This window comes from Lycorma delicatula, chromosome 1 (assembly GCF_047948215.1).
Source record: "Lycorma delicatula isolate Av1 chromosome 1, ASM4794821v1, whole genome shotgun sequence".
NCBI lineage: Eukaryota > Metazoa > Arthropoda > Insecta > Hemiptera > Fulgoridae > Lycorma > Lycorma delicatula.
Genome location: NC_134455.1, coordinates 22,631,622 through 22,652,147, shown reverse-complemented (window position 1 = coordinate 22,652,147; position 20,526 = coordinate 22,631,622). Strand labels below are relative to the sequence as shown.

Below are 20,526 nucleotides of genomic sequence, written 5' to 3'. Positions count from 1 at the left end.
TTCTTCACATTTATCTGCCCCTGCTTTCTTTGGTATCATTACTATAACACTTTTTTTGAAGTCTGATGGAAATTCCCCTTTTTCATAAATATTACACACCAGTTTGTATAAACTATCAATCGCTTCCTCACCTGGACTGCGCAGTAATTCTACAGGTATTCCGTCTATTCCAAGAGCCTTTCTGCCATTTAAATCTTAATGCTTTCTTAAATTCAGATCTCAGTATTGTTTCTCCCATTTCATCCTCCTCAACTTCCTCTTCTTCCTCTATAACACCATTTTCTAATTCATTTACTCCGTATAACTCTTCAATATATTCCACCCATCTATCGACTTTACCTTTCGTATTTATATATCGATGTACCATCTTTGTTTAACACATTATTAGATTTTAATTTATGTACCCCAAAATTTTCCTTAACTTTCCTGTCTCCGTCTATTTTACCAATGTTCATTTCTCTTTCCACTTTTTTAATCCACTCTTCTTTCGCCAGTTTGCACTTCCTGTTTATAGCATTTCTTAATTGCCGATTGCTGATAGTTCCTTTTACTTTCTTCATCACTAGCATTCTTATATTTTCTACATTCATCCATCAGCTGCAATATATCGTCTGAAACCCAAGGTTTTCTACCAGTTCTCTTTATTCCGCCTAAGTTTGCTTCTGATTTAAGAATTTTCTTTTTAACATTCTCCCATTCTTCTTCTACATTTTCTACCTTATCTTTTTTACTCAGATCTCTTGCAATGTCCTCCTCAAAAACTTTACCTTCTCTTCTTCAAGCTTCTCTAAATTCCACCGATTCATCTGACACCTTTTCTTCAGGTTTGTAAAATATATATGAAATGCTTATTTTACCTACTTAAAAAATCATGATCTAAATTATATAAATATGAACAAAATAAAAATTGTGATACTATTGTTTTAAACGTAACTATTGCACCACCAAGTAGTTTTCTTTCTTTTAGCTTTCCTAGAGACTACCTTGTTTTGTTTTTGAAATCAAAAACTAGCATGTACTCCCTTTAGAATATTATAAATTCTAAATATTATCATATTGCTTGATCAGGCAAGTTTTTTTTTTTTTATTATTTTTCAGACTATTTAGAAGTTAAAATTATCATTAATTTTTTTAAACATCACCTTTATATATTTTTCTTATGAGAAGCATTTTCTCCAGTTTTGTTATCAAGCTTTTGATTATCTTTTCCATCAACCAACATATTTACTTTTCCATACTTTCTTATTTTACTTTCTTATTTTACTTTTATTAACTTTTTGATTAAAAAATTTTTGTTTATTTATATATTTTAAATTTAACAATTAAATTTTAATAAATGGTAATGATACTGTAAAATGAACACAAAAATCTTTTCAGAGATTAGTTTTTACTGTTGTGTGGTGTGATACTTTTAAGATTAGAAAATCCATATGAAAACAATAGTTTTAGAAAACTACACACATCAATACACAATAGAAAATAAGTTTTTATGTAAATGGAACGAACAAAAGTTACCAACAAAAATCACATCATAACATCATGTTATGCAAACATCATTGATCTCAGAAATATGTACAATAGTTAATGAATCTGATATCCAAAAACTCCTAAAAATGGTAAACCTGAAATAGAATTTCTCAATAATACTGGGTTACAATTTTAATACCATTTTAATAGGTTTATTGTTGATGGGGTGATTAAAGTTTGGGACATTTTATTAACAACTTCAAGTTATTTTTCAAATTTATGGAAATAAATATTTTGGTTAAAAATACTTCACAGATGCCAGTTTAGATAAAATGATCAGGATTTTTTTTATTAATTTAATATTATGTTTTTACTAAAATAATCAAGCAATTTACTAAAACAACATTAAAAATGTCTACACGAGTGGATAATACAATCTCCCTAATATATGAAGGTTTAATTCCTTTTATATCTTCTACTTTTAATAGAAATCTAACTTTTATATCTACTTTTAGAAGGTTTCAACTACTATTATTTACTTTAACCTACTTTTATTGTTTTAAAATGTTCATCTAAAATGTCAGTTTTGAAGGAAGAACCATTTATGATGATCTCATAATTATTAGGCCCTTCTTTTTCCAAGAAGCAATACCAAAAGAGATTTTATGAAACAATAAACACAATAAAACATAAATCATAATTTTTGGTTTTAATTCAATCACCAACTCCTATTTTAAATTCAAGAGGAAACATAAATAAATGTAAAAAAAGTGTGTATAAATATGTATATTCAATTACCTGAACAAGAAGAGGATTAACAAAGCGAAGGGCTGATTCCAAATTCTTTCTAAATGAATCATCCAGAAAACTAGTTTTTTGTAATTTTACGATCACGGAATTCATTTAATATAAATTCTGTAGCTTGACCAGATGGATCAATTATCAAAGGATAACGATTGAATCTCTGTAATTAAATAATAAATAATATTACTATATAAAATAATAAATATAAATAATCAGTAATAATTTACCACTATTGCATCCTTGATTAAATAACTTACACATCAAACTAAGTATAAATTCAACATTGATTTAAATATGTATTTAAATCTATGAATAATTTTGATAAAATATTTTATCAAAACTACTACTGGAGTTCTCATTTCCTATTTTTGTATTTTTTAACACAATACTAATTGTATTACTACTTCATAAAAAAAAAGTGAAATATATTAAGTATTGAAAATTGTTTCGAGACCATAAATATGGACTCTCAATAATAATTGATTAAAATCTTTTTTCTTTTTAAATAGTTATATCACACACAGATTCAGAGAATATATCTCTATTCTTTTGTGCAATTTTATAACTTATAATAATTTTTAATACATAATGTGTAACTCAATTATTGAAAAAAAAGGAGCAAAAGTAATGCATAATAGAAGTGAATATTACTTAAATATACAAGCTTGCATAATAAGCTTAGTATTTTATTAAACTTCAAATCAAAACAATACAGCTTGATTTTGTTAAAAACAAGATTAAATTGATCCTCCCACAACTTGTCATCTGATAAAATACCCAGAAATTTCACTTTATGGGTAACAGAAAAATTATAGTTATCATTAACAGGAATTCTAACTACGCAATCAGAAATCTTATGTCTATCCAAATACAAAAAGGATGGTTACAATCCACCCAGTGAATAACAATTATCGTAGAATTTTCAATTATTTTTAAATAATTATCTTCAGATGTAGATACAGCGTGTTGTCTGCAAAGAGAGTTACAATGATTACGTCAAGATTTTGAAGAAGGTATTAAAAAAAACCAATAAAAAAGCATGAGACACTTTCACATTTCACATCTTGAAGTGGAGACCTAAATTTTACAAGCATATTCTTATCAAAAGATGAAATTTCAACTGCTTGTTAATTGTTAATAAGGGATGACTTAAACCAATTAATGCAGTCCATGACAAAATTTTGTTATCAGTAAAAAATGTGGAACTAAATTGAATGTTTTACTGAGATTGTGCACAAGTTGAAAATGGAATTGTTTTATTATCTATATTTAAAATATTTTTTAAAAGTTGGGAAATTCTGGGTCATTAGACAACTTTTCCTTAGAACCATGCTGAAAGTAAATGTTTGCTTAAAGTTTGTAAAATCAATTTTTCACACTTTTTCAAATACTTTAGGAAATATGGAAAAAACAAAATTGCCCTGTAATTTCAAAATAAAAGCGCCAAACCTTTCTTAAGAAGGGGGTAATAACGAAGTGGAAGTTTTTAGGCAATTGGGAACTTGTATGCCATCAAACCACACTGCTCAATAGATCTTGTATATTTTGTGTAACCTATCTCCAAGCTTTCTTTCTTATCTTTTATTTCAGTGATATTTTCTGACCACCTTGCTTCAGCAATAAATGCATCACTGACTTTTTTAATAGGGGTACCTTAAAAGTTGAGTTTTTTCCACTTGAAATCACGTGATAAATGAACTGAAAAATAAATTCCACCGTGAAATTAATAATACCAAATCTGATATTCTTCAGAGAGTTACAGACAATTTTGTGCATCATCAGAATCAATATAGGAGGAAATTTACAAATACAAATATTAATGATAAATAATAAAATTTCCCAAAATCGCTCTTTCAAATTATGGAAATATAAATTTAATTATAAAATAAAGAACTATCGCTAGTTCTTTTTGACAGAGGCTCTGTCAAAAATATTAATTAATAAATATAACTGATGCTGTTATGGACCATTTTTGCCATTTTCCCAGTTTTGTCATTTCAAAACAGCATTTTATGCATTAAATAATTACTATATTTTTGATTAATAACAGAAATTAAAAAAAAATTACTATAGGTCCATTAATTTTTTCCTTATTTTTAAAACTAAACAAATTTACAGATTTTATATAATTTTTTACTCTGACAACTTTTCAATGTATTTAATATAATTACATTTATATTTTAGTCTTTATGAAAAGAAAAAATTACATAAAAACAAGACAAATTTCTAAAATTACTTCAAAAAGCAAAAGTAGACCAATCTAACAGAATATTTACATTAAATGTAAATCTTCATCTAGATTATGAATAAACCGTAAAATAATAAGCAACATAACTAATAAAATTTATGGATGATAATTTTAACACAATTTATCAAATAGAAAAACAAGTTAATTAAATTTCTATGATAATAACATGTTCTGATATTAACAGCCAACTTTCAAAAGGATCTCTAAATGTAGGACATAATGCACAATTATAAAATTTTGAGCATGTCATAATTTTATAAGTAAGCCACTTTTATATCTTCTTGCTCAAATGAAACTTTTAACATTTTTAATATACACTTTGTCTTGAAATTCACTCGTATAAATATTTTTAAGAATTCAGAATCAAAGATAGGTTTAAGCTACTACTAAAGGTTTTGATTACTGCATAAATATTTAAATAACTATATTAATTATATACATACTTCAATCAAATAAAAAAAAATTACCTTTAGCATGATTGCATTTTCAGTGCACAAATCATCTGGAGGTAAAGCATTAGCTTGCCAACGTAATCTTTCAACAGGATTTGATAAATATTCTGTAAGTGCAATATCTGGTCGGAACAATAATCCAGCTTGAGTTAAATGATTACACCATGTTGCAAACAAGTTATGACGATACTGTTGACAATATTAAAAAAATATTAATAATATTCACATATGGTAAAAAATCTATAAAATGTGATCATTTTAAGTTTAACTCAAATTTCAATTAATTATTTCGTTTAGTTCAAAGTGTATGTTGTACTGCTGGTATCAATTAATAACATAAAACAGCATAAATGATTTTAGACTTATGATCTAGAAAACAGATGTGGACAATTAATTTTTGTATTTTTGGCTCTGATTAGGAAATTGCAAATAATTCCACAATGTATGATATATTTACACAAGTAGGCTGAACTCATTTATTTCAAATAAAGGATAAAAATTGCCGCAATAATTTTTCTTATGTGTACAAACAAAATAAGTAATGATAGATCAAATTTTGATGTTGAATGATTCACCTACCATTTCAAGTACTCACAAGTATCATCTAAATGAAATCTTAGAAAAATGATTATAAAGTTTAATAAATTTCTAAAAATTAAAATTATGTATGAAAAATATATCTTTTGACCACAATATTTATAACAGAAAAATTTCAAAGCAAGATAGAAAAAGAAAGGAAAAAGTAAAATTATAAAATATGCTCTTTAATTTCATTTCTCTAAACCACAACAATTACTTACATGCTGATCAAAGTATCCTGCGTATGCTAAATAAGCCGATGATAACAGAACATCACCAATAATAGTTGACATTTGTGATTTAAATGTCTCACTGGTTGCTTCCCAACGTTCTCGTTCGATACCAAGAGATTTCAGAAGTGCTATAGAACGATCCACCTGTATATAAAAATTTAAATTACTAATATGTTATTGAAAGTAGAATGTACTACTACTTATCTACCTATTTTAATGTAAAAGAACATTACTTGGTTCTTTACTTCATTAAATAATTAAAATCTTATCGACTAAAATTGATTGAAGTTGAAATTTGAATAAATTTTAACTGTCCCAACTTATTCACTACATTTTGAAGACAGTGGTAGTAGTATCCAGTTTAATTGCTAGGGGAAAAATACCTATATCTATAAAATCCAGTAATGGAATTTATACTAGGAGTTTAATCCAACTAAAAACAAACAACATATTATGTTGTTTGTTTTATATTTTTATAAACAAGTTTTATATTTTTATAAACAAATCAAAAAGATCTTTCTTCAATATACTAGGGTCATCCAGAAAGTAAAGAACATTTGACCTTGGCATGTATCTCCAGTCTCGCCAGTGGATGTGTCATTGAACTCCCTAAACTATAAGCTCAGTGTGAGCTTAAGTGGATGCTGCACAGACATTTGTATTTTTTTTTTTTTACATGCATTCAAAATGTGAGACACAATAGAAAATTCTGCTAAATTTTAGGTGCGTAGTGCAATTTGGTTTTTGAATGAAAAAACAATCTGGCTTGCTGAAATTTACACACCAAAGAACACAAGAAAAAAGTTGATGGCAAAGTGCAGTAAGATTCTAACAATTCATGTTAGATCGTTTACACAGTTTCTTTCCTGTTATTTCTAGAGTTTTACTTCATGAAATTTTAATGATCCATCTTTGTTACAAATGTTACTGGTGATGAGACAATGGCATCTCATAAAATACCTAAAACAAAATCTCAGTTCAAAATAGCATCATTCCAAATCATCAACAAAGCTAAGAAAAGCAAAACAAGTACAGACAAAGTGATAGCAACCATGTTTTAGGATTGAAAGGACATCCTATTGGTTGACTTCATGCTAAGAGGTCAGAAAATAAACTCAGAGGCATATGTCAGATACTCCATTGCCTCTGATATGGCATGCAACGCAAACAGTGCAATATGTTGTCCAGCAGCATTGTCTTCTTCCATGATAATGCTTGCTTATACTCAGCTGCAACAACTAGAGCTTTGCTTCAATGTTTTGACTGGAATGTTTTTCAGGATCCATCCTACAAATTTAGCTTGGACCTGGCGACTATAATTTATTCTGTAAACTTTTTAGGAGGCAGGCATTTTCATGATTATAATGAACTGAAAGAAGTTGTTAGTAAATGGTTGAAGAACTTTGTGGCAGAAGTGTATAGTAAAAGTATACAAAAAACATGATACCACACTCTGACAAGTGTTTGAATTTGTGTGTGACTATGTTGAAACATAGTTTAAGTATTCCAGTAAATATAAAATAAAAATTGTTTAATTAATTCTTCTTACTTGATTTCCTATTATCAAAACATTCTTTACTTTTTAGACTACCCTTGTTACTGAATACTTTTATCTAATTTAAAAATTCATCATCTTAGTATAAATCTAATATAATATACAGTGTATTCTGTGCAGATATCCATTTAGAATTCAAGAACTGCTGGGCTAGTCTGAATGATTTTTAATAAATTTTTTGAACTTCTAGAATGGTTTTAAGCATAAATTTATCCACATAACTCTAGATATTTAGTGAATGTAGCTAAAACAGGAGCATGTCATATTTCCGAATTATTTCTCATGTGATATTTTGAATCGCTGAATAATTATGTTCACATTAAATTTTATTATGCAGTAGTTTTTATAATTAGGCAAATAATGCAGTTTTTAATTATTATTGAAGTACAAACAAGATGAAGTAAACGATTTGAAGTTTCTTTGAATAATTACTATAATAATGTTCAATACAACAATATTATAATTACTATAATAATTTTATAATGTTCAATACAAAACTAAAGTAAAAGAAATTTAATAGCTTTCTTTATATCAATTGTACCTATCATCTTGAATTCTGGTTACTAAAACTATACAGCCTATTTCAAAACGAGGGCTTTAACTTGGCACATTATTACTTCTGAGAAAAATTAAGAGGAAATTAAAATATATAAATATGCAAGTAAAGAATTACATAAAGAAAATTATTCTCCCCATTCCCTTGACCAAATATAATCAAAATTAAAAGGCACCATACAAAACTTCATAAAAAGCCAAACTGACATAATAATGAAATGGAATCGTGTAATTAGTACAAGAACAAAGGCCAAAGATGAAAAAAGGGCTTTTGCCTCTACCTCTTTATGGGATTTGAATGAAACAAAACACCATCAGAAAATATTTTAGCTACATAATGTGCATTAAACTATGAGAAAAATATTTCCAACCTTTGAGTGAAATTTTAAAATACAGGACCTAAGGTCCATATCAACCTTTCTGTCCCCTTGTCTGATTGTGATCAAAATTAAACAGCATTAATCTCCCATATACAGAAATCATCATGCAAAACTTCAACCTAATTGGTCCAACCAGTCTGGAGGTAAAAGCAAAATATAGGCATATATATATGTGTATCTACATATATCTAGAATTTTTCAATGTTAAAATTTTGTTTTTTGGTTAGGCAAGATCATGAAATCATAAAATCTACAAAAACACTGACAAGTAAAATTTGACCTGATAAGTGTATTGTTCCTCATATTGTATCCTGTGCAGCTATACAGTATGACAAGCAGATATGAAAGTAAAAATAAAAAAGAAATAATATAAAAATTAAACTTTCTTTCTTTTTAATACAACTTTTTCAATTTAAATGTTACAATGAATATAAGTAAAAAATTTTCTAGTATGAAATCTAATGTGTTTGAGAAAGCATTCTGGGGGTAAGGATTAAAAAAAGTGAAAATTTAAATAATATTTGTATGAAGTATTTTGTCTGTTAACTTTTTTTAAAAATAATACCATGATCTAAAAAACACTACATAGTTTAGCTTGTTTAAGACAAGAAGGAATGTAATATATATTATTACAATGTGGTTACATAACATTACTATGTGGTTGAAAAATGCTCTCGTGCAACTAGATGGGACTAATCATAACACACGAGCTAGCTCAGCTAATACACGCAATAGGCTTTTAACTGCCATAAATATTACACCTTACTACTTGCTTAAATTAAATGAAACATGTTGTAAAACTAAGATGGTTTCCCTAAATTATTTTAATCCTTATGATGCACGTTTAATACAATTATACATAATAAATAAACTAGAAAAGAAATAAAAAATAATTTTCAACAAATAAGAAAAATTAGTAAATGAGGTTAAACAAAGTAGTATTAATAATATAAAGATACAGAAATTTGTAAATTTGATGCACTTCACGTAAACTTACCTTTTAAAAGCCGAAATCTATATATGATAAAATTTAAAAGTTCACACTCAAGCTAAGCCTGCCTTAACACCTATGTGGCTTAATTAAATGTATTTAACAGTAAAAATATACAAAGAACAATAATTATAGCAACTGATCAAGTTATAAAATTAATTACATTTAAATCACCTAGTTCAGAATAACATGATAAGACATACTCTCATATCTTACATGAATTCTTCATGAAAGTACTTTCGTGGAATCCCACATCCTGTCATGATTAAAATAATTTTATGGCATAGTAAAAATTTAAAAATAAAAATACTAAATAATGAGAATTGCATATTAATTTATATGAGTGCTGTTATCTGTTGCGGTTTTTATAGGACTGTCTTCCTCAAACACTGTCTGATGGTATATCAAATTGAAATTTTGTTTGTATTTATATATGTAATTTTCATTGTAAAGTTTAGGATTGAACTTTTTTAACTTTTCTACAAAATAACAACTTTAACAAAAGTCAGATTGAGCCTCCATGAGATGCGCCTGGATATATCCGAAACAAATAGGAGAAATTTGTCCTGTGAACTGAATCTAAAGAAATTTCATACCTTCATTTATCATCAAGACATACCTCACTAGATCACATCTAGAGTTGTAACTCAGCACCAAGTCCTACCACAGGTGACCTTTTGACAGTCAACCGTGAATATATATTTCAGGAATACACCACTGGCTGAATCAAGCAACACTAGAATTTCGAGAAGGCAGCACTTGGATACAGTAGGCTGCTACTTAAAAGATAACATGCAATGAGAAACATTGGAAAGCCCTAACCTAACATCCCACACGTGAACAAGAACAATAAAAAAATCCAAAATCAAATCAAAGCAAATCACCTACTCTCCACAAACAAGGTAAACTCACTCATGCAGACTGGTAAACTAAAAATAATAACCGACCTAATGGACCAACACAAAATTTTTTCTTCCACCTCAATGAACAATCTAAGACTGACAGAGTCCTGATAATCAAAAGAATTGGAAGAACCTGCATAACAAAAAGTACCAGAAAGACAGGCAGTGGTGGAGCGGGCTTAACTAAGTCATGTTTAAGTAGGTAGAATTCATCACTGATACCATGTGTAAAAGAATACTATGATTCTTTGAACGCATCATGAGGATGCAAGATTCAAGACTTCTGAAACAACACTCAAAAATACCAACACAGAATGCAAATGGATTAGAGAAATAAGAGAGGATCTGAAGGAAATTGGCCTTAAAGCAGAAGATACCAAAGACAAGATAAATTTAAACAAAAAAATCAAGACACAAACACTCGCATCACACTTATAAGAAAGAAACTGACAACATGAACATTTTCAACATCAGAAAGGGCACATATGAAAAAGTACTGGGAGGACCATAAGGCCCAAGCAGTCCAATCAAACAGACTTGGATAATGGACTGGCTAAAAAAATCCATGCCGTCATAAAAGATGAGGAAAAAGAAGTAATATTTTTCTATTATAATTAATTTTTATGTAGCCTTTATTAATTTCTAATATTTCTAAATTTGAGTTAATTTCAGAAATAGAATGTTTATGGTTTATTAGATGGTTTGCTATATTAGATAAGCCTAATTTAATATTTTTGTAATTTCTAAAATATTCAAGAAATTTAGTTTTAAAGGATCTATTTGTTTTTTATATATAAATATAATCATAATCATTACATTTCATTTTATAAATTCCACACAGATTGTATAATTTATTATTATTTGGTTATTAGGTTTCTATGCTAGTTTAAATACAGGATCATTGAAAAAGGCTGCAACAAAAAAAAACATATGTAATTGAAATAAAGTATTAATTGGAACTGCAAAATAATCGGGATATCATCCAAGTGTTTTTAGATGTGGCGATGCACACAACAGCACAACGAACAAAACCTCTGTGCCACTGTTGGTCAGTGCAATGGGGACAGTTCAGCAGTAAGCACAATGTGTTTTATGGTTAGCGTTTTGTGAGTATAAATTAGTTATAACTGTTCAATGGACTTTTCAGTATGTTTATGGCAGTGATTCCCCTCAAACATCAAACAAACATCATTAGACAATGGTACGAGCAGTTAAAGGAATCTGGCAATGTGGAATGAAAGTCCCCTGGACAGCACAAAACAAGTGATGAAGCAGTTGAGCATAGACAATCTACAACTGTACATTTCCCCACAAGTTGACCAAACTGATCAAGAAAGTAATGCTGCTGTAATGTTTCAACAAGATAGTGCGCCCCCACACTTTAGCCTAGGTGTTTGATGCACTCCCAGTGAATAACCTAATTGTTGTAATTGATCAGGGCTGGTCCTTTGCTTTGGCCTCCAAGAAGCCCGTAATTTATATCCCTAGACTTTTTTCTATGGGGATAAGTAAAAACATTGTCTAGAGTGAAAAAATCAGGGATGTACAACATTTAAAACAACAGATCACAACTCTTATTGCCACAGTTACAGCTGCGATGAACTAGCAGAGCTGGGCAGAAGTCGATTATTATGAGTAACCAAAGGAGCTCATATTGAAACATTTTAAGGTATGTACAAAAACTCTTTGACTTGGTGAATTTTTAACAAATACTAGTTTTATTATTTCTAGTAGTTTCTGAGATAGATGATATTTTTAAACTGCTGCAACCTTTTCAATAACCCTGTATTTAAGTTTTAATAATGCTATCAGTAATGTTATTAGTGTATAAATACTTTTGTATATTTCATCTTTTGTATAATATATTGGTTGTAGATAGTTATTTCGTTTTTTTTTATAAATATTATTAAAGTAGTATCATGTCCATTTTCAACCACAATATGTTTTATGATATTTATTTCCTTATTTAACTTTTATATATATATTTGATTGCCTAATTAATCATATTCGTATAAATGTTAATTTTATGAGAACTAGGATAATTTGATTTTTGATGAATATTATTAGAAGTAGGTTTCCTATATACTCATTGTTTCAGTTTGGTTATCCTTGTTTATTTCAATACTGACATCTAAATAATTTAACATTCTATTATTTATCTATTTCAAATGTGAATTTTGAACTCTTATTATATAAATCTAATTTGTTTAATATTATTAGATGGTCACTGTTTATTACAGGGTTATATGTAATGAGAATATCATCAACATACCATGCCCATATTATAACTAAATGTGTACGAGTGATGTCATGTACTAATTTACTCTCAAAATTATGTAAACATATTTCTGACATAATTGCTGATAGTGGACATCCCATAGGTAAGGTATTTCTTTGTATATAATATTTTTTATTAAATTCAATAACTATATTATTAAAAAAATTTAAATAAAAAAAATAAGAATTATTATTATTACTTATGTTATAACGAGCCCTTCTAGTGTCTTTACTTACATTTAAGCTACCTAATTTATTCATTAATTTGTAACCATTTTGAACATAAAAAATAACCTTTTTTTTAAACACCCAAATAAAGGAAGATCAAGAATATTGAACCAACCAAAAAATTGTTATTTCTATAACAAAAAGCAACCTTAGGATGTTATAGTCTGAAAGTATATATACATTCCTGCCTTGATGAAACCAGTTAAAAAAAATTATGAGTAGATAATATTCTGAATTGTCTAAGTCCTTTTTTTTATTAGACTTAAAAAAGAATGAGCCTATCATGTCAGCCGATTAACTATACCCCAGCCACTTGTTCCATTCATTCATGCAATTGTCAAGAATTTTTCAACTTTTATGATTCAGAATTTTAAATAGATGAGAATATAAATCTTAATAAGAAAAACTTATCTTTATCTTAGATGCAGAAACGGATTAGTGCTATTGAATGGTGTTTAGTTGAATGCATTAGATTATGCAAATTATTAGACTAACACACCAATGTACTCTGGATTATATAAGTTCTTTCATCTGTGGAATGAGCATTATGGATGATGACACTATCGTCATTCTGGTCTAGATCCAAATATCTACCTAGCAGCCTTGTAATAGCAAAACTGTACAGTAACCATGATGACTAATTGTTTTGCATCAGGAAAATAACAAGCTTACACATGGAGACACATAGTACAATCTCTTTTCTTCCAATATAACTGAATACTGCATGTTCTAAAATCACTTGTCGCAAAGTAAATTCTGAATTACAGTAATTGAGTTATGTACCACATTTTATATAGTTTAACTAAAGCACACAAATACTGAATTGAAATCATATGAAAGAATATTTGGCAATGAAAATATGGGAAATATAGGTTATTCCAGATAATAAGTTATCAAGACAATTACTTTATTCCTGATTTAAAAATCCATCTCTTCAAAATGCAAAGGTCAATTTAAAAAATAATGGGTCATAGGTTGACATATTACTATTCGAATAAAACATCACTAAATGTTAAAACAATAAAACAGATGGAGAACAATAATAATTATATCAGAATAGATCTATAAGCAGACATGTTTCAATGGTTGTTTTGGATATATATATAACACTTACTGCATTATAATAAACTACAGAAAATGGTTAAAATGGGAATAAGTATTTGATAAAATATATTGATACGATTTTTGCTATCAGAAGTGTGAAACCGGCAGAAATTTACTTAAGAATGTTGAAACAGTATGGTAGAAAGTGTTTAAACCCCTAGTAATGTGTATAAGTGGGTGGAACAGTTTAATTCAGGCATAAGAAGTGAATTCAGGCATAAGAAGAAACAAGTGATTCATAAGTAATTCAGGCATAAGAAGAAACATTCAAAAAGTTGGGTTGGGAGGTGTTGTCACATCCTCCTTACAGCCCAGACCTCGCCCCATCCAATTTTCATTTGTTCGGCCTGCTTAAAAACGTTTTACATGGTAAGAAGTTTGACAACAACCAACGAAGCAATCAAAAAAGCGGTACATGAATGGTTCAAAGAGCAAGGTAAACTTCTACACTGCGGAAATCAGAAAGCCTAGAGAACAGTGGGACAAGGGTCTAAAAATTGTTGGAGACTATGTTGAAAAGAAGCAATTTTCATTGTCATTGAATAAATAGTTTTTTCTCTACATCAATTTGTCTTGTTAATTAATGAATGTCCCTCGTATGTTATAGAAAATGTTAATACTAACTTGCTGTTTAAACAAGTTCAAACTTTATTGTTTGTAAATTATTACAACTCAAACTCTGGTGTCTTTGTTAATCAGATGTTAGAGAATTGATTTTGTGTAAAGTCAAGAATTGATAAGTTAATTGATGTTTGAATTAAAATTCGGGAATACTTATTCAGTTCCTATATCTCAGCTGGTCAGTTCAACATCTGATTCATTTCAATTTAACAAAAATTGATTCATAAAAATATAATAATTAACAAAATACATACCTAAAGGTTTATGTTCAGCAAGCCAAGTATACAACGATTCATGTCGTACAGTATCCAATGTTGGTACAACCATATCAGGAGCAGCTACTTTGTGTGTTTCTACTTCTATCTGAGGTACTTTATTTGACCATAAACTCCACTCTCCATTTATGCTTATCTTTAAAAAAAAATAAATTTTAACTTAATAAAATTAAACAAGACATGATTACATGTTTCTAATAAAATATTATAAATCAAAATTTAGTGTTGTAGCTTAGTTGGTAGTAATACTGACTGGTCAACAATAGTTCCACAGTTTAATTTTCAGTTCAAACTTTACAAATTTTAATTTATTATTTCATTACCTCAATAGCAAAATGAGTCTAAATGTTTAGATTTTCTGCCAAAGTTCTCTAAAACTTTGAAGATCCTACAGATCCTAAAAAATGAAAGCCAACAGCATAAATTTTTAAAGCCCAGCCAAAACAAATAAGACAATGCAGGTTTGTCCACCTATCTGCTCTAAGGTTTTGTCAAAAAGAGATCTCTATTTTCAAATAACTACATTTATTTGATATAACAAGTATAAAAGTCAATGGAAAAAATGAAATCTACATAGTGTTTTCAATCTTCTACATAAACTGAGCAAGCATTTGTCTTAACAGTAAATAAGTTTATCAAATATATTTCTGTACATTTAATTGATCAGACCAGCCTACTAATACACAACTCATATGTTTTGCGCCATGAATTTTGCAAAAAAATTAATTAAAGAATTCACTGCTTCGCAGGTGTAAGCTAACTAGGACAGCTCATTTCAACATTAATATCATATCGTTATCACTCTGAAGAGAGATTGGTGAAATTTAAAAACACGGGATGTTTAAAATCACTATTTAACTAAGAAATCTGGACAAACATTTCTGGTGGCAGATTTGAGATAGATTACTTTTTAAATATCTCTTGTACATTGCTACTTTCAGGTAGATAGTATGAAGACAAAATTCCATTGTTATCATTAAGCGATAACAGTAATACAGAATTCAGATTACATCATTATGAGTCTAATATTATTTTATCATAATACAAAGTCTTTAAAAGACCTTTAACCAATGTATAAAAAAATGTATTAAAATATATTCATATAAATTACATATAGATAACAGCATTCAATTGTTCAGTTAGGATTTAGTTACATCTTTTCATAAAAAAAAAAAAAATTAAAAAATGTGAAACAGAAAATACAGGCAGCCTGTTGTAAACATTTATCTTAACTTCAATCTAATAAATATAAAGGTGTTTAAATAATTTGTACATAGTAAAAATGTTAATTAAAAAACAAACTGAAGGCATACCTCATAATCAATGATAGGCATATTAGCATTTACAGATGGTACTGGAATGGTAGTCACAGAACGCAGAAAATCGCCAAGATCTGATCTAACTTTTAACTTGGCATCACCAGCAAAGCTCCACAATAAAGAATAAATTAATACTTTAGGAATGTAACATTCTAATTGTTCTGGTGGTAGAGGAAAGTCGGAATGAGCATGATTATATTGTACAACACTTCTGCAGAAAAAAAATACTGATACCATACAATGAATAATTAAGATTAAATAAAAATCTTAATGAAAAATAATAGTAAAATATAATCTTAATAATAATAATAATTCTGAAGTCCTGAAGAGACCAGTAACCAAGTGGACAGAAGAAAGAAAGAGAACCCACAGAGAAAAAGAAAGCTGCAAGGAAGCATAGAAAATTGAGTCTTTGCATGATCCAACAGGGTCCATCGCAAATTACAATAATAATAACTCGATTATCATTCTCAATTTTAAACGATTTTGAATTTTCACTCTTAAATAGAGATCAAGAAAGCATTCACACTAGTCTTAAAGTTTTTTTTTTTTTTAAGTTACATGCTTTCTGTTAAGAATTAGAATAAAAATTTAAAATCTTGTTATAGTGATGGTAGTTAAAAGCAACAGTTTTTTTACTGACCACTAGGGCATTCTGCCTGTACTATGGTTGCTTTGTTCAATTGGCTTTCTCCGGTCATTACAGTAACATGTCATATCAATTTACTCATATGTAGCGATTCTTTAACATGTTCAATAATTACAATCATTTTGTTTTACATTCAAATCAAATCCAATCTCGTCTAAGTGTACATTGGTAATTTATCTCAACACTTTCAATGGCTATCATCAGACAATATAATGTATTCATTCAAGTTAATAAACACGGTTACAATTTGTTTACAATTCAACAATTATTTACCGCATCAAACACCATTAACAACTGCAATCCTTGAATGAATCAAGGAAGGTTGTTAACCACTTTCTGCAAGTGATTTATAGAAATGGTAACCCATCCATAAAAATTTGTTTATTTGTAAACGAGTAATATAATTGTATTATTAATAAAAGTTCACAAACTGTAAACATATAGATACACAGTAACTCTACTTAGAGCGTCTGAAGTAGTATTGCTAATAACAATGGAGGATTATAGTGTATCATAATAGGATGCAGCAAGAAGCCGGTTAATTATTAATCTTTAATTCCATGTTTTATTATGAAAACAATTTTTAAAAACTACTCGCTGTTCATTTTAATGTTTTACAAACGATATTTTTCAATACTAACTCTTTGTTTCTTCATATTACAAACATTATTTTTCAATTCTCATCAATATCTTTTTAAACAACCTTCTCATTCACTTTTACCTTCAAATGCCTCAACTAATGCTTCTATTTGTAACTGAGTAATATAATTATATTTTTAATCAAAGTTCACAAACCGTAAACATATAGATACACAGTAAATCTATTTAGCGTGTCTGAAGTAGTACGGCTAATAACAATGGAGCGGATAGAGTATATAGTTACAATCGGGCTAATGGCTCTATTAACGGGTATAAAAAAAACATTACCCAAAAGAAGCTGATCGTGTACGCTACAGTGCTAGAGGAGAAATTCTCAATGTTCTTTTGATTTTTAAATCAAGCCAAAAGCAAAGGGAAAACCGGAAGCACATGAATGATAACTACAGAATACGACTGGAAAGTGAGTACCAACCATTCCGCTTCATTCAAATTTGGTAATTCACAATGCTTGTTACCATAACTCCAAATTCAAATTATAGAAAACAACCGCTGTTAGAATGGCTACAAAGTAGAAATATTCTATTTTCAACAGATATGTTAAAAACTGAACCTTATGAATTAGCGCAATTAAATATACCTTATTATGAAAAGTATTTCTTAGAGAAAATTAAGGATTCTCTTCCCCGGTAGAAGACATCCCTCAATACAACACCTTTGAGGTTGCCGAAGAAAATGAGTTATGTAAGCGAAAGGCAATAAAAGAAATTTCTGAACTGCAAGTTGAATTCTGAAAGCAGAGCTGTGAACACAGCTTAAAAGTAGTGGACAGAGCTGTTATTAGACAGTTACTGAATGAAAACAGTAAGGTTTACAATAGCTAACAATGATAATGAAAACAGTGACATTATAACTAATTGATTTGTCATCAGACATGATGAAAAAGATGATATAAATGGGAGAGCCACTAAATTAAAAAAAAACCTTATTTCTTTCCTACTATTCCTGCAATAAAAAATAAAAATACCATTAAGAAAGACAATAGAGGTAAACAGATGTGTACGCTACACAGCAGACTTTGTATGTTTATGTTGATATTCCACAATCCTCCCAGCCGATCCAGTAATCCACCCCCAACCCAGTATGTCAACTGAATTTTCTAAACTTAGTGAATAATATAACATTATGTATTATACATTGTACAATGTATAACACAATGTCATAAATGATTAAGTATATCGTATAATTTCTTATTCTTAAAATTTCATCTATAAACACTTACCTAACGCCTTGATTTAACATTGAAAATAATGAGCTAAGTGCACGTAATCGAGTAAAGTCCATAATGTGTTCCTGTTTCATAGCATATTCTAAACACCTTACAACAAGTCCATCTGGTGAAAAATGGGACTGTAATATGCCAGCAACATCAAACTGAACCTATAACAACACATATAACAATAACAGACTTCATTAGAACTTCGACGAGGATTATTTAATAAAAAAAGAAAACAATAATGCCTCATGAAATACATATCTGTTAATCTTGTTAACACCCAAGAATAAGAAAAATTACACATTTTAATAAAACATGACTTAATAATGGCCAAAACATCTTAAAGTAAATAAAACAACTAGTGCTATTTCCTATTTACATGAAGACCATTCACTCATTAATTATGATTATACAGGTGATTCAAAGAAACGGGAAATTTAAAAAATTAAATAAGTCTTGTTGAAACCAGGCTGTGTTAAGAATCGGTGGAAATCTGACATCTACAGGTCGTGAACAAACTCTTCGATGACAAAGCGCATTTCCACCTCAGTGGATTTGTTAACAAGCAAAATTTCACATACTGGGCACAAGAAAATCCTACGCAGCTACACCAGCGTCTGTTGCACAGCCAGAAAGTGACCGTGTGGTGTGCTATGTCATCTTACGGTGTTATCGCCCTTATTTTTTTGAGTATGACAACGGTCTTGCGATTACAGTGACGTAGGCTCGTTACGTAGCCGTGCTTGAAACCTTTGTTGTGGAACAACAAAAGACTTCCACCGATTCTTAACACAGCCTGGTTTCAACAAGATGGAACAACGTCACATACTGCATAAATAACGATGGCAGCTGTACGCCGATTGTTTGGACAATGTGTCATTTCACGAAATGGTGACATTAGATGGCCTCCCAGATCACCTGATCTCTCAGCTTGTGATTACTTTTTGTGGGGTCACCTTAAAAGCAAAGTGTTCCACAGTAGACCTGCTACAATAGAAGAACTGAAGGCAAAGATCTGAGAAGCGATTGCGGAAATTCCAGTTGAGATGTTACGTCAAACCACAAACAATTTAACGAAGGGACTTTGTGAGTGTTTACGTAGAAGAGGAAGTCACCTGCAGATGTCATCTTTAAAAAATAAACTAAAATGTATGTATCCTAAAATGGCAACATTTGTACAATTACATGAAATAAAATTCATTTTCTAAAAAAAATTTTTCATTAACGTTATTTAATTTTTTTAATTTCACGTTTCTTTGAATCACCTGTATATCAATAATCGCTTGATGATGAATCTTTCCAGCAGAAAAGAACAAAATTTCATGCTTTGTAATGTAAAGGACATATTATAACCGCTGATTATAATATGTTTTTCATTTAAAAAGTACGATATTAGTAAAGGTTCAAATTCACTCGTAAAAATGTTTTAGTTACTAACAATTTAGTTGATAAGAGAAATTAATACTGTAAAGCTGAGAAAAGATGCTAAAGAGATCTCACACTCTAAAAGTAAGCAAACGAATGATCTAATGTTTCCTCAGCTTCAAAGTATAGCTGTGTTACAGCAGATGAAGTTGAAAAAATTACAACTTGAAAAAGAAAAGATCCTGTTGGATGATTCAATGGGTGATCAACCAAGGTAAAATTCCAAAGCCCAGATCTCCCAGCAAACAAACCGTCATGTAATACAGTGAAAACCTCTCTTAACGGGTTTCGTCTCTAAATTGTGACATCATGAATGCTCCTGAGCCACTCAGCAATGATGCTGGTGAATTTGAATTTTTCATTAGCACTGTACATAGCATACATATTTACACTAGCCTTTCTGTTAATGTACTTATCAGCAAACTCAACATGTTTCTTTACCTCAATATGAGTACAGTCTAATGCCACTACTACAATTAGTATCTGAAAACGGTTATGCCATAAAACCTTAACCTGATTTAAATATGTCCCTTATTGTGCTAGAGAAGTAGATCCACTTGTTTAATTTTTCAAATGAATTCTGACTGAT

General features: G+C 29.2%; 1 protein-coding gene across 1 annotated transcript in view; it reads right to left on the bottom strand.

Annotated features, from left to right (window-relative positions):
• Positions 1-2,307: 2,307 nt before the first annotated feature.
• Positions 2,308-20,526, bottom strand: part of LOC142317439 (dynein heavy chain, cytoplasmic-like) — a 35,559-nt gene continuing 17,340 nt past the window's right edge. Inside the window, exons 4-10 of the mRNA XM_075354006.1 lie at positions 18,519-18,676; positions 15,985-16,201; positions 14,651-14,807; positions 11,061-11,077; positions 5,772-5,927; positions 4,987-5,160; positions 2,308-2,431 (exon numbers count right to left, since the gene is read on the bottom strand). Coding sequence (XP_075210121.1) covers positions 2,336-2,431; positions 4,987-5,160; positions 5,772-5,927; positions 11,061-11,077; positions 14,651-14,807; positions 15,985-16,201; positions 18,519-18,676 — 975 coding nt within the window. The 3' untranslated portion in view covers positions 2,308-2,335. The remainder of the gene's footprint in view (positions 2,432-4,986; positions 5,161-5,771; positions 5,928-11,060; positions 11,078-14,650; positions 14,808-15,984; positions 16,202-18,518; positions 18,677-20,526) is intronic.